This window comes from Ictidomys tridecemlineatus, chromosome 8 (assembly GCF_052094955.1).
Source record: "Ictidomys tridecemlineatus isolate mIctTri1 chromosome 8, mIctTri1.hap1, whole genome shotgun sequence".
Lineage (NCBI taxonomy): Eukaryota > Metazoa > Chordata > Mammalia > Rodentia > Sciuridae > Ictidomys > Ictidomys tridecemlineatus.
This window is the reverse complement of record NC_135484.1, coordinates 117,096,445-117,111,014: the sequence shown is the minus strand read 5'-3', so window position 1 is coordinate 117,111,014 and position 14,570 is coordinate 117,096,445. Positions and strand designations below refer to the sequence as shown.

Below are 14,570 nucleotides of genomic sequence, written 5' to 3'. Positions count from 1 at the left end.
CTGAGCTACACCCTCAGCCCTTTATTTTGAGACAGAGTCTCACAAAGTTGACAGGGCTGGCCTCCAACTTGTGGTCCTCCTGCCTCAGCTTCCTGGGGAGCTGGGTGATGTGTGCACCACCACACCCAGCCTCCAATCTCTTAATTCAAGAAAGGGATGGAAACCCAAGAACACAGTTCCAGGTAGACTGGCAGAGGATGAGACACAAGCAGGGAACACAGCTCCCAGCCATGAATTCTTCATAATGACTCTTTTTATTTTTAAATGAAAATAAAAAGGTTGATGAATGTGGACTGGGAGGGGAAGGGTGATGGGAATGGGCAGGTACAGCTGAGTAAGGGAGCTACGGAGAGGAGAAAGTGAGCCCAAAAGGGATGGAGAGCCCTGGAACACTGGGGGCTTCTCCCTGGGGAGTTGCCTGGGGGTCATCCCTCCCTGGAGTGTGTTGCAGTTGTGGATTGGCCCCACTCCCTCACCTGCCGCTGGGGTTCCTGGTTTTGTGGCCTATGAAGTCTTGATGGTTGCTGCTTTGGAGATCTCTGGGCTCTGTGAGACTGCTGGTTCTGAGGTCTCTCCCTCTGGCTCCCTTCACATTCCAGATCCTTCTGTTCACAGGATTGGTAGGCGGCTTGGACTCCTGGAACAATGAGAAGCTCCTGGACATCACCCTGCAAAGATATGAGAAAGGAACATCCTCAGAGAGAGGTGCAGAGAGATTCAGAGAGAAACAGGGAAAAATATGGGATAAGGGGTAGGAGGCCAATCCTAGGTAAAGCTACATAATGGGAGAAGGTTGTTACCAGCCTCCCATGTACACAGCCCTTTTTAGTTTTCAAAGGACCTCACAGGACCTTTAAAACAACTGGGAAAGTCAGTAGGACAAGAATCCTTATGCCCATTTTTCAGATACATTACATTCCAAATAGCTCAAAAAGCCTCAATGGCACACACCTGTAATCCCAACAACTCAGGGCTGAGGCAAAAGGATTAAAAGTTCAAGACCAGACTGAACAACATAGTGAAATGTTGTCTCAAATAGAAAAAAAAATTTTAAAAGGCTGGAATGTAGCTCAGTGGTAGAGTGTCCCCGGTTTCAATCCCCAGAACCAGGGAGTGGAGGGGAGGGCGATGACTCCCTTCCATGGTCACTCCCTCAGAGCAGCAGAATCAAGACTAGAACACAGGACTTCCAACTTCAAGTTCAACACATATTGCCTACTCCCTGCCCTTTGTGATAACAAATGAGCCATTCACAATGGCTTCTTGAGACAGAGGTCTAGGCTGTCGCCTTGGCTTTATAATGGCAGTGATGATGAGAAATTTTAGGACCTCTAGAAATTGGGGAGGGGAACTTTCTTCTGAATGCCAAAGTCATTTAATTGCACCCACACATGTTATTTAGAAACCCAGCCTTACGCATAGTTTGGGCTACTGTATCATCTCCAGTGCTAAATTGGGAGCTCCTTGGGATTCAGAGACAGGTATCCATAAAATGTTTATGAACTGGGTAGGTGGATGAATGGACAGATGATTGGATAAGTGAATAGGGACTCTCAGCCACAACTGAATGGGAATGTTGATGGATGATAAATGAATGAATAAATGCATCAGTGGATTGACGGGTGAGAGAGGCACAGAGTAGTAGATGAATACAGATTTGTGGGTAAATAGATGGATAGAATTTAACATGTGATTAAATAAATGACCACATGGGGAGTGGATGGGTGAGGAGATGGGTGGGTAAATGTACTGAAGGAGAGCGGCTGAATTGGTAGAAGGACAGATGGTTAGATAAGTAGGTGAATGGATGTGCACATGTATGTGTGCACACAACCTCATATGCATAGGTAGATGTGGGGGTAATGGATGGATGAGTGAATAGATGGATGGATGGATGGGTGGGTGGTTTGAAGAAGGAAGCAGTTGGGCAGGATGAGTGAGTGGGGAGATCCAAGCCTAAATGCATGAAAAGGTAGGTAAATGTGTGAATGGATGAGTGGGTAAATAAGTGGGTGATGGCTGCATATGTGGGTCAATGGGTGACTGGGTGAATGGGCAGGTGGACGAATAGATAGATTAGGTGAATAGATGAAAACTGAAGACAGAATTAGTGTCTGTGAGCTGTCCATCCATATAAGTGGGTATCTTATTTCTAACAGAAAAAATTAGGCCTAAAGATGGGAAATGAAAATAGAAATTCCTAAGGGGAAAAAATAAAGGCCTAGGGAAAAGGAAGATGGGGTAATGGAGCCAGAAGGGGAGTGGGCACAAAATAGGGGAGCAGAAATCACTCTTTTCTCAAACTGCCCTGCTGACCTCAAAGACTTCTTCATCCAGGATACGGGCACCAAAGATCACCACCCCACGGGTGTCCAACACAGGACGAGCACTTCGGGGAAGGGGCCGGGTGACTCGCTTCTTGCAGTCAACAATGAGGGTGACAGACTGGCCTTTCACTGCCACAGCCACACGGTGCCACCTGGTCATGCAGAAAGAGGTTCAGGTGAATGAATGAATGACTGACTGAAAGCAGGGAGGCCAACAGGTTGGGGAGCAGCTGATAGACGTGTTGGAGGCAACAATAAAAGTAGTGGTCACAATAGCTATCGTTTACTGAGTGCTAACCATGCGCAGGCTAGGTGCGATGGTTTTCTTAATCGATCTCTCTTACAGATATAAAAATTTATGTTCAAAAAAAAGTTAAATTGCCCAAGGAACAGGCTAGTACTACAGGCAGAGCAAAGATAGAGATTCTAAAGCCAAAAACTCTGGTCTGGAAGTGACTGGCATTTGGGCAGTGGGTAAATGTTGTGTGGTCAAAAGGGTTGGCAGGATTTCTCAGTTAAGGGAACAGGGGTCCTGGGGCACATTCTCCTGAAAGGCCACTGGGGAAATTGACTCACTTGCCATCAGCCAGACTGAGGCCTCGGAAGACTGGTTGGGCCGGGGGTTGCGGCCGTCCAGTCTGGTCTTCATATAGAAAGCGAACAGGTCGTCCAAGCTCCAGACCCAGCTGTTGGACACCCTGGGCACTGTAGAGAGTCAGGAGGGGAGCCTGGAGGCCAGGACGGGTCCGGACAACAGTCAGCAGAGAGAAATCTTTGGGAAAACCTCCTGGTGTGGGAGAAAGATACACAGAGATGGAATGAGAGACAGACACAACCCCTTCCCTCCTGCCATCTGATCCCAGACTCCATCCACCCTCTGGCCTCTCCCAGCTCTCCTTCCCTGATCTTGTCACACGTACCTGGGAAGAGCTGGCGGGTGGGTGCACTAAGCTGATCAGGTCGCGACACTCTGTAGGCCACATGAGATGGACAGATGCCCCTTGCCTTCCGGACACCATCAGGAAGGGAGGGAAACCTCAGGGCCCGGAGCACATCCACAGAGGGTGCACCTAGGAGAGTCCACGAGGGTCAAGAAAAGGAGTCTGCCCTCAGGAGGGCCTAGATAGGGGACATCGAGGTCTAAAACTCAGCATCCTAGGGCTCAAACTCCCTGGAAGGCAAAGATCACTTGTCCTTTGCTTTCTTCTGAATGGGGTCCATATGGATAAAAAGCACAAAGTTACCTGGAGGGGGAAGGCAGCTTGGCCCCGAACTCGACTTTCAACATCTGTCTTTCTTACTACCTCCCTATCTCTGTCTCTCAGCCCCAAAACCTATCTCCATTAGTATCTCTTAAGCTCTTTCTCAACTTGCCATCTGTCTCTTCTCTCACTCTATCTGATTCTCTGCCTGTGCACCTGCTGGTCTTTCTCTGCATCTCTTCCTTCTCCATTTCCTTCACATTCTCTCCATCCTTTTCTTTCCCTGTTTTTCCTCCCTCTCTCCCTCCCTTTCCATATCTCCCAGTCTCTGGCTCTCTGGCATCTGTCCCATTTCCAGCACAAACAACATCTGGTCAATCGATCATTCTGGGCACGGGAGGGGCAGGGGGGCCACCAGGAAAAGAGCAGAGAGGCAACTCTATGGGAGAGGAATTTGAGCTGCTACAGATCTGGGCTTAGAGAGGTGGGGACAACTCTGCCCATCCTGAGGAGATACAAGAAATAACAAGAGATACAAGAAAGAGCTATCCCCAGAGCCTGTGCCCCCTGGCTTGCAAGACAGACTCGGGGTGGAGGGGATGGCTGAAGCTGCCACGCAGAGCAGAAGCAGATCCAGGGCCCCAAGCCACACATCTGTAGATCCCATCAGAGTTCTTGCCCAAAACCCGGGCAAGCTCCCCACACCTGGAACCTTCATCCTGCCCTGCCACTCCCACCACCTGTGATCCAAAGATTCAAATCACAGGCTCCAGCTTGGTCCATCCAGACCTCAGCTTCCTAGAGCCCAAACTCCCTGGAAGACAAAGGTCACCTCTCCCTGGCTTGTTCCCCAGCATACACACTTCTCACACTGTCAGCTCCAGATTGGAAAAAAAAAAAATCCCAAAAAAGTTTCAGCAAAATGTTCAAAGAAGTGTGGGCCAGGGCAGAGGCCAGAGCAGTTGGGAGAGCAGAGCTGGGTGGGGTGGGTGAGGTGGGGCAGGCAGGAGAGAAAAGGCCCTTTGAGTCCAGGAGCCGGGAAACCACGGCCTTCCCCCCGCCCCTGCCTGAGCCTGGCCCCCGCGTGTGGCAGCTCCGCAAACACCAACACACAAGGGCCGCTTTGAGAGATGAAGGTGAATGAAACACAGAGACTCACAGAGACCCCAGGCCAAGGAGACCTTGGAGGCCCCCACCCTCCTCCAGAGCCCAGAAGAGTACAGTTGGATCCTATGCACAAGTATCCACCGGCCCGCCCACCTTCTTCCCACCTCAAGCCACATTCGCCCCACTGTCTCATCTGCCCACAACTCCCTACTGGTATCCCATCACCCTCAACCTCTGAATCCCCAAATGCCCTATTCTCTAATCTCAGGACTGCCACAGTAACCCATCTCCCTAGAGTCCCACCTCCACCCACTCAGCCCCCAAAGAGAACACAGTCATCATGACTAGCCCCTGCCTTCATGCCAAAGAGTTCCTTTCCCCCTAAGAAAAACTCCTAAACCCTGTATACACATACACATCAATATCCTGTCCCTGAGCCTCACTCCTCAGAGCTTGGAAGTTCTTTCTATAATCTAGTCTAAATTCGTTATGCTGCCATTCTGACCATTTTCTCTCCAGAGCAAAGAAATGAACAGTCAAGTTATAAACAAATCAGTCCCCCTGTTTTTTGGGAGAAACTGAACTCCAGCCTGCCCAGTGCTCCCAGCCTCCTGTTCTGATATCAAATCCCCCTTTCTAGGAGCCAGAACTTCTGTGTCCTGGGGGAAAAAAAGGAAAGGCTGGGGTTGTGGACACCAGGGTCCCAGGGGATCCCAAATGGCCAGAGGGGGAGGGGTGGAGCAGGAATGCAAAGAGTTGGCTCCAGCCTCAGACACCTGATCCTGGCCTGTCCAGCGGCCGTCCTGTTGGCAGCCAGCCCTAGTGCTCCCCAGAGCCAGCCGCGTGGCAGCATCGAGGGCACAGGGAGGGGGTGGGGGACATTGCCGGGGGAGACCAATGGGACAGATAGTGGAGGCATCCCTTCTTTCTCAGCATACTAGCCTCTGCTCTGCCCCAAGATGTTCATCCCTCATCCCTCACCCATCAACACTGGTATCTACCATCCCAACATCAGCAAAGCCTGGACCAGACTGGCCCTAGCCATCCTGAGGAACCAACAAAAGCACTCAGGACTGTCTATGGTGACTCTCATCCTTTCCGCTTTACCTGCCTCTTCCAGTCACTTCAAAGAGAGAGAGATCCCTACTCTCTTTCCAAAGAACCCAAGTATCCTGCCTTCCTGCCTAAACCCTGAAGACCCCAAATCCCTTCCTTAGACTTAGAATCTACTGCCCCAGGTATCAGTGCTCCCCTCCCGGGGGATACTTAGAGCTCCAGCAGACTCAGACGACCAGGCTTCAGAATTCCTCTTACCTGCCCAGCCCGGGGCAGCGCTGAGCCCCAGCACCAGAGGTAGGAGCAGGAGGAGGCGATGGCAGCGGCTGCACCGCTCCATGACTGGACGACCAGAGCGCCAGGTCCCAGGGACCCAGGTACGCCTGGAGGCTGACAGGAGACAGCAAGCAGGCTGTGAGTCTCCGAACCCGGGATTCAGGAGAGGTCGGAGGCTGTCCGCAGCGACAGCTTTCAACGGCCCCGTTCCATATAGCGAGATGCCGTCGGGGCTCCGATGCTGCTCCCTCCTCGGTGGCCGCCGCTCCTCTGTGTCCCCGGCCACCCCAGCGGCCCAGAGCCCCCACCCCGCCCCCGCCCCCCGGTCCGGCCCCCGCCTCCAGCCGCCCGCCCACAGCCACCGAGGGGAAACCCCACCCTCAATCTCCCCACCTGGGCCTGGGTGGGGGTTAGGGATGGGAAACCTCCCTCTGTTGCAGACCCTCGATCTGCACCGTCCTGCCCCATGCAGGGATTCAGTGGCCAGTACCCCAAGATCGCCTTTTAGGGAGCATACTGTCTTCCCCAGCCCCTTCCTTTTCTAGGATCCAAACGTCCAGTCACACACACTCCTGGGTTACCTCCCCCTTGGGGGTCCAGACCCCCTTTCGGAGAGTCCTGGGAGGGATTCAGGACACAGTGGGAGGAGAGAGGCGGGCCCAGGGTCGCCACCCCCACGCCCACCCGTAATCAGGTCTCCATAATTACCTCCCTCGCCCCGCCCCAAGTAATTACAGAGCCAGCACCGGGCTGGGGTATTTATAGACAAGGCTATAGATAGCGACTAACTGGTGGTGGGGAGCAGAGGGGAGGGGTTCCTTTGAGGAACGGAGGAAGCCGGCTTTGGAATAAAGCGAGGCCAGAGACGAACAAACACAGGTTAACCAAGTCCCAGGAGACGGAAAAGGGACTATGTCAGGGAGAGCCCAGGTGAAAAGGAACCCAGTGATGGGATAAGCGTGTAGTCGATAAGCTGGTAGGGTCCGGGAAATGGGGTCACTCAGGGACGTGGGCCGCCTCCAGACCGGCAATGCCTGGAGAGGCTGCTGCACTCGGCGCCCGGCGCGCCCCCACTAACGGGCACCGCGCCGGGTCTGCCCGGAGCCCGCGGCGCGGCCGGAGAGAAGGCCTGCCGAAGCAAGCCTAGGCGCCGCCGCCCGCTGGCGCTGGGAGGGCATAAGTGAACAAGGCGCCTTTGAGAACCAGCTGCCCCCCCTTCCTCCTCCGCCCGGCCCCGCCCCCAGCCTGGCACACCCTCTTCCCCCCTCCCCGACAAAGCGCGCCTTGTGTCCCCCACCCTGCGCCAACCTCTCAGGCCCCAGGGAACCTCGGCCCGGGCTGCCTCTAGGGAGTGCATCCAGAGCTCCCAACCAGATAAGGGTACCCCCATACCAGGCCCGTGCGGCGCTGCCCACCCCCATATATATATTCACCTCAGTCCAGAAAACTGTGATTTTAATTTGAAAGCGATTTTATGTGCGAGTAAAGAGAGAGGAAAGGACCCCAAAGAGAAGAGATGCAGGGCAAAAAAATCATGCAGCCCCAGCACTCCATCTCTGCAGGTTAGCCACCTCCCCTCAATTCTCAAGCCAGGAAGGATCCTATGTCCCCAGCCTACACCTGGTGCTTAGGGCTGTGGGAGAACTGTGAAAGGACCCAGGGACTACACTCACCAAACCAGCCAGCCAGGGCATCATCACAGCCCAGACCCCTGCCCCAAACTAGACAGGAAGAAGGGGAGAGAGTGGGTTGGGAAGGCCAGTGCTTGGAGGCGCCCAGGGACAGACCATCTCAGGGACCCGCCTTGCCCAAATACCTCCACACTGGCATTTCTTAGTCAACCTGGGAAAGTACAGTACTTCTTTGAGTCTAACTGCAAGTCTCTATCCTCAGAGGAAATTAAAAATAGCAGATCAGTTCCTACTTCTCCACCAGCCCCTTAAACCACCACCGCCCTTTTTTTTTTTTTTTTTATTTTTCAGTCTGACTGCAGAAGGTGAAGTGTAAAAGGGGACTCTGGATAGGAGACAGTGACAGGACCTCCTCCCTCTTCCAGAGGTCCCCATCTGTCAGGTTTGGGAGAAAGAAGGCCTGTCAGAGACCTTCTTCCATGCCCATCAGTTTGAGGGGCCTGCCCCCCAACATCCATCTCTGGGGGATTTTCCCACTTCCACTCTTAAATGGGAGTAAGTCAGGATGGGAAGGAAGCAGGATCCCAGGAGCAGGGCCAGTGCTTTGTGCTGGGAGAGGAACAAGGGGTAAGAAATCACCCAAATCATGGGAGACCCCAACAAATTCAGAGACTCAAGGACAATGAAGAGAGATGTCCAGTCCTCATAGGGATTTGGGTCCCCCCCTGACTTGGGGTACCAAGCAAACCCACTAGAGAGCTGACAAATCCCTTGGAGGTCTTGGTTCTGCTCCGTACTCCTCTCTGGGAACACAGTCCCTCCCACCCTGTCCCAGGCTGAGTCTTCTTAGACAGCACCCCTCAACCATGAGGAGCACCACATGTTGGCATTGGCAAGGGCTCAGGCCAGCTGGTGGGGAGCCTCAAGCATCTCCATAAGGAAGGTGTCGATGGGGGTGTCACCAATGAGCTTAAAGAAAAACAGATGCTCTAGACACTTAAGGCCGATGGACCGGAGGGCAGGAAGACGTAGCAGCAGCTTGGCAAACCTGAGGTGGAAGACAGAGAAGGGACATAAGAGCTAGAAGCACACAGGCCCAGAAACATACACCTCCCCACCCTGCTGGGGGCCTCAGTCCCCAAAGCCCTATCTCACCGTCCCTGCTGCTCAGGGTACTTCTGTTTGCAGTAGGTCTCCAATGATGCATACACTTTCTCCCGCAGGACCTCCACCTCACTGGGGTTGGAGAGGCCCTTAGCATCTGGGATGGCAGGAAGAGAGAAGGAAGAGGAAGGCAGGCAAATCAAATCAGGACAGATATGCAGGTATGGCCCACAGGATACCCCTTTAGGGCTCCACCTACTTGCCCTTTGCCAGATGTCAAGCAAGGGAAGCAGGGCCTGCTGGGTTTGTGGGATGGGGGTCAGAAAGGGAATGTATCAGAGGAAGTAGCTTTTTCCTCAGTCAGTTGGGAGATTTCCAGATTGAGGGTCTTACTGAAGGGGATAGCTGGGTAACTTAGGAGTCTCCAGAGAAGAGGAGGCTCCAAGGTAGCCTTGCTCTTGAGAGACGGGGGTAATCCTCCCCTTACCTGGATTAAACAGAATGATTGCCCGCAGGCAGCCAAGCTCTGTCTTGTCCATCCTCATGTCACGCATTTTGGACACTAGCTCTGTCAGCACCCTGGAGAGGGACCTGCAGGTCACTCAAAGGTCACAGCTCAGCCAGCCTTGGACACGGACCAGCCTATAGCCCCACCCTCCTCTACCTACAGGCTAGCCCAGCCGAGGGCCACTGACCGATCAAAGATGGCTCCCACGCCTGCAGAATGGGCTGAGTTACGGTGCACGTGGAGACCTGTGGCCAGGAGGATGCCGTCTCGGACATCAATGGACCGGTGGGAGAAGGAGGCGATGAGGAGCTCATTCCAGCCTGCGGAGGGCAGGGCAGCAAGGGTCAGGAGCCAGAGCTCAGCTCATGGGATTCAAAGCACATCAGGGGAAGAGAAGAAGAGGTGGCAAGGTCGACAAGCTTGGCTCCCTTGCGTATGCAAGGTAAGGCCACTAGGTCACTGAAGGTCAGGAAGCCAAAGAAGAGTCAAATGTCAAGAGGTCAAAGGGATTCAAGGTCACTGACCTGCCCGTAGCAATATGACCTGGTCATCCAGAGGTAAGGAGGAAAAGTGTGGGATCCTCTTCGCCCACTCAACAAGTGTGAATAGCTGTTTGTCAGCTGCCTGACAGATGTTAGTCACGGGGTCATTTGGCTGCAGGGGACAGGGGGGTAAGATTTATGGACGATCTGGAGGTACACTGGGAGCCCCCCTTGTAAGAGATCTAACATCCCCTTTCTCTATATAATCTTTCTTCATTTAGACCAATCTCTGTAAACCAGGCTTCTTGACTGGCACTCGTGTAAAGGATTAGTTATTTGCTTGTGGTCCTGCAGATGGAGGGAGCTAACACACCCACCTGAAATGTTTTGAGAGGCTTTGTTTTGGCAGCATTCCCAGTCCCAGGAAGTGTGAGGAACATTGAGGGGAAGGGAAGGGCAGAAAGAACAGACCTAGACTCCCTCCCCAGCACCGCCCCCCCCATCACAAAGGAGAGGGATTGATCCCATCACTCACACTGCTGCCGCTACCCCCGGTTCCCCCAGGACCCTCAACGCCCTGGTCACTCTTCTGCTCCACAGCAAGCTCTGCCTCCAGGATCCTGTCCACGGGCATCTCCTCGGGGGCTCCCCCTGCCCCTTCCCCATCCCCGTCCTTGTCCTTTCCCCGCTGACGCTCCTCCTGTACAGCTGCAGGGGGTGGGGAGAAAAAAGTGAAAGGTCAGCAGCCAGCCAAGAGGGAGTCCTGAAACATCCTTAGAACCTTATCAAAGTCTGATGTCTTGAGGCTGGAGTTGTGGCTCAGTGGTAGAGCACTTGCCTAGCACATGTGAGGCACTGGGTTCGAACCTCAGCACCATATAAAAATAAACAAATAAAACTTTAAAAAATATTATGTCCATCTATAGCTTAAAAATATGTTTTAAAAAAGTCTAATGTCTCTTGGGAAATGTTTATAACAATTGGGGAAATCACTAGAAAAGGCAGACTGGGACACTCTGAAAGCAGCAGTTTAATTAAAGGGCAGATTAATAAGTTAAAAAGAAAGAGGAGGGTAAAGGAATTAGGAAGGAAGCTGATATTTAAACAGTGCTAAGCTTAAGCTAAACTAGTGCTAAGAAACATATTGACTATTCACTCAAGTATCAAAAGGACCCTGGGGACTCTTGTTCCCACTTTTAAAGGTGAAGAACTTGGGTTTAAAGAGGCTACATAGTAGCCAGACAGGTGGCACACGCCTGTAATCCCAGCGTCTTGGGAGACTGAGGCAAGAGGATCACCAAGTTCAAAGCCAGCCTCAGCAATTTAGCGAGGTCCAAAGCAATTCAGTAAGACCCTATCTCGACATAAAATATAAAAAAGGGCTGAGGATATATGGCTCAGTGGTTAACTGTCCCTGGGTTCAATTCCCAGTAACACGAAAAAAAAAAAAAAAAAAAAGAGAGAGAGACAGAGACTAAATAAATTGCCCATGTTCACATACTACATGGCAGATTCTATACTTGAAACCAAGCATGCCTGATACAAATCTTGTGTCCCTCTGACTCAATTTAACAGGCAGTAAAATGAGCACTGGCCTGCATCTTCAGAATTAGCACTCTGATCCTGGCCCTATTACTCTTTTGTTGCATGACCTTGGGAAAGCCAGGCCCCCAGCTCGTCTTTTCTAAAGAAGGGATTTGACCAAGAAACTTTCTGAAGAGTCTCTCTCAGAATTCCAGGAACCAGACTTAAGAAAACAAGATAGAGGGGCTGGGGTTGTGGCTCAGGGATAGAGCACTCGCCTAGCGCTGGGTTCGATTCTCAGCACCACAAAGAAATAAATAAAAGTATTGTGTCCATCTACAATTTAAAAAAATAAAATAAATAAATTTTTAAAAAAGAAGACAAGATGGAAACGTAAAAAAGGGAAGGCAAGGCCTTTCATTAAAGTCTACAGCTTGAGAGGGTAGAGTCTCAGTGGTGGGAGAAAATACCACAGAGAACAGAGAGATGGAGACCAGAGGAGAGCTGGGATCAAAGAGAGGAGTGATTGCTCAAGTTAGAGGAGACAGAGGAGACCATGATAGGTAAGGAAAGGTTATCCTACCCTAGAACCAGTCTGGGCTGGGGAGGGGTCATAGTGCAGACTACAGACAGAACCATTAAGATGGAACAGAGTACCAAGAAGAGCAGATGAGAGGGAGAGGGAAGACAAACATCGCCCCCTGGAGGACAGAGAGAATAGTCCCACATTCCTGACAGATACACAGGCTGTGGTTTCCTTCAGTCTTCCCTCTACTTCCTCCCTGCTCTCCCACCAGCAGGATGGGAAAGGAAGGACCCGTGGACTGCAAAGTTTAAGTAGAGAAGTTCCTTACCTTCCCTCTTCATGCCAGTGGCCAGGCACTTCTGATAGCGACAGTACTGACAGCGGTTCCGCTGGCGCTTGTCCACTGTACAGTCTTTGTTGTCCCGGCATGAGTAGGTCAGGTCCTTGCGGATGGTGCGCTTGAAGAAGCCCTTGCAGCCCTCACAGCTGTAAACTCCATAGTGTTTGCCTACAAGGGGAGGGGGATAGCAACATTAAGGCTGCATGGAGACCTCATCACCATTAATTCTTACAAATTTCCCCTAAGCAAAACTTAGTCAAAGTTCTCCTAACATTTGTCCAGTGTAGATGAACCAGGAAGTTAAGGGATAATCCATTCCCACCCTCTTCACTGTTCAGAAGCCCTACAAAAGCTGGCTTTTCCCTCAGCCAACCCCACACACTCCATCCCACATCTGAGCTTCAGGTTCCTCAGCCTCCTCCAGCTTACTTGCTCTGACCCAACCCAAGAAGCACCAGGATTGTTTCCTCCTCTGTGCTCTGAGCCCCATACCTGAGCTGCGGTCCCCGCAGATTGCACAAAGCCGTTTGCCAGCCCCAGGGCCACCTGGAGGGGGTGGACAGTGCAGGCCCCGGACCCCTAAGACTGGTGGCTTCACATCTTCAGGGGGGCCAGACCCACCCCCAGGGAGCGACACTGTTGAATTAATCTGGGATAGGGGAAATAGGGAAGTCACAGGGAGACTCATTGGGAAGCAGAATCTCTTGGAGGTAATGGAAATCATTCCCTATCATTAGGCAGGGCCCTGCATTGCACATCGCAGAGAGCATTAGCTACACTCAAGTCTATGAGAAGGGTCATCCCTGGAGCACAACCCCAAAGAGAATAACAGTTGTCCCTTGAAATTGTGAAACACAGTGGCCCTGAAGGGCATGTGTCTTGGAATGGCAGGTGGGACAAGATGGGTGGAAACTCATTGGCAGGTGAAGGGGACATCAAGATTATTTAATAGGGCTATTTTATTTAATAGAGTTAGGGATCAAACATGCAATGGAAATCAGTCGCCTCAGGAAGGGCTAAGGACCACAGGCCTGCTAGAGGTCTTGGAAGGTCAGTGGATAATGGGAAGTTCAAACAAGGATCTGGGGTTACAAGGAAATGAAAGTGGAGAGGCAGTAAGTATGTCACAACCTCTCACCTGGGGGCTGCTGACAGGCCCGGAGAATCCTGGGGGAGCTGGAGGGGGCAGACCAGGGGACCCCATGGAAGAACTGATGACTGGGAAGGGGGAGCCCAGCGGGGGTGGTGGCATTGGAGGTGGGGGTGGAGCCCCAGAGCCTCCAAGGGATGGGGCTGCTGAAGGGGGAAGAGGTGGCCCAGGAGGAGAAGGGGGAGGAACCCCCTGGGCAAGAGGATTTGGAGAAGAGCTGTCTGGGCTTCGGGAATCTGGGGGGAAGGGTACATACAGCACAGAGACACACAGAGACAGAAGAGACAAAAAGAGAAAATGAGTCTCCCAGTCATCCACCTGAAGACTTTAATTTTCCAAGCCCCCACCCCACCCCACTCCACTCATCCCCAAGTACAGAAATACCCTGCTGTCAAACAGTTTAACTCCTAATTATGGTGAAAGGAGGGGGTTGACAAAAGAGAGGGAAGATAATTCAGGTGAGAAAAAATTACAACCAAAGCATCTCAATGAATACCAGGTCACCGGGAGTATAGGTGTCCCCTGGGTGGGGCAGCACGTGGGCTGGACCAGCCAACCCCCCTCCATTATAACCAGGCAGCCAGAGCCCCCCCCCCCAGGACGCAGGGTCTGCCTTCAAACGTCCAGAGTCCTCAAGTTCAAGGGGAATCGTGTCATTCTCACACCCAGGACCTCGGGTGCAGGGATTTCAGAGGCCACCACAGGGAGGGCGGAAACTCCCCCTCCCCGCCCCGCCCCGGGGGGTGGGGGAGGAAGGCGCTAAGGCCCTCGGGAGGTAGAAGACGCGTGTTTACAAACAAGGGGGCGGGAGCGCCAAGGAAAGAGCGCTGGGGGAGAGCATGGGGGAGGGGTGCAGATAGCGCGGTCACTTGCTCTCCAGCCCGTCCGCTAGGACACTCACCCCGCCCGCTGTCTCCCATCCCGTCCCGTCCAGCCTCCCCCGGCTCCGGCTCCGGGGTTTGTTGTTCTCCGGCTGCCGCCGCCGCCGCCGCCGCGGGATCCAGCCAGGGCCGTCGCCGCCGCCACCGGGACGCGACCCCACAATGCATTTCTTTTCGCACCCCCACCGGCCCACACTGCCCTGCGGCATGCCGCTGGGGGAGGAAGGGCGGGCGGGCGGCCCAAGACATGATTTCTGGTTGAGTGTAGGGATACCGAAGAGGTGCCAGGGGTTCCCAAGGATTGACCGGGGGACTAGCTGACCACGAGGAAGCCCCAGAGAAAAAGCCGGTGGCCTGGATCGAGTCGAATTAAGAGGCTCGCTCAGCTCTGTACCAAAATGACAGCGCCTAAGTGGCAGCCATCTTTGTACAGACGGGAAGTCTCGTCGCTAGTTC

The 14,570-nt window shown here is 52.9% G+C and overlaps 2 protein-coding genes across 12 annotated transcripts in view; both read right to left on the bottom strand.

Annotated features, from left to right (window-relative positions):
• The window catches only part of Col11a2 (collagen type XI alpha 2 chain), a 29,181-nt gene extending 22,549 nt beyond the window's left edge, over nucleotides 1-6,632 (bottom strand). For 3 of the 8 annotated variants that reach the window (XM_078020222.1, XM_040282447.2, XM_040282446.2), the window contains exons 1-6: nucleotides 6,459-6,571; nucleotides 5,951-6,082; nucleotides 3,248-3,397; nucleotides 2,904-3,114; nucleotides 2,317-2,479; nucleotides 477-668 (exon numbers count right to left, since the gene is read on the bottom strand). In XM_078020222.1, the coding sequence (XP_077876348.1) occupies nucleotides 477-668; nucleotides 2,317-2,479; nucleotides 2,904-3,114; nucleotides 3,248-3,397; nucleotides 5,951-6,082; nucleotides 6,459-6,483 (873 nt within the window). In that variant the 5' untranslated portion in view covers nucleotides 6,484-6,571. The other 5 variants (XR_005732715.2, XR_005732716.2, XM_040282445.2 and 2 more) reach the window with 4 other exon arrangements.
• A 774-nt stretch (nucleotides 6,633-7,406) lies between these two features.
• On the bottom strand, nucleotides 7,407-14,556 carry Rxrb (retinoid X receptor beta). Of its 4 annotated transcripts, none has more exons than XM_005318829.5 (10): nucleotides 14,135-14,556; nucleotides 13,222-13,469; nucleotides 12,576-12,732; nucleotides 12,072-12,251; nucleotides 10,229-10,401; nucleotides 9,736-9,865; nucleotides 9,399-9,531; nucleotides 9,191-9,294; nucleotides 8,755-8,860; nucleotides 7,407-8,647 (listed from the first exon to the last, which is right to left on the bottom strand). In XM_005318829.5, exons 1-10 carry the CDS (start codon nucleotides 14,361-14,363, stop codon nucleotides 8,500-8,502), a joined length of 1,608 nt encoding a protein of 535 aa, XP_005318886.2. In that variant the 5' UTR covers nucleotides 14,364-14,556; the 3' UTR covers nucleotides 7,407-8,499. The 4 variants fall into 4 exon arrangements, with proteins under 4 accessions (XP_005318886.2, XP_005318887.2, XP_077876346.1 ...); XM_005318830.5 differs by having other exon boundaries at nucleotides 9,191-9,282; XM_078020220.1 differs by lacking the exon at nucleotides 13,222-13,469.
• Nucleotides 14,557-14,570: the final 14 nt, after the last annotated feature.

Coding starts and splice junctions, on each gene's coding strand:
- Rxrb (XM_005318829.5), bottom strand. CDS start 14,363: ATGTCTTGGGCCGCCCGCCCGCCCTTCCTCCCCCAGCGGCATGCCGCA. Junction 12,252..12,575: donor CTGCGGGGACCGCAGCTCAG/GTATGGGGCTCA, acceptor CTCCCCTTGTAG/GCAAACACTATGGAGTTTAC. Junction 9,295..9,398: donor GTGGGAGCCATCTTTGATCG/GTCAGTGGCCCT, acceptor AGTGACCTGCAG/GTCCCTCTCCAGGGTGCTGA.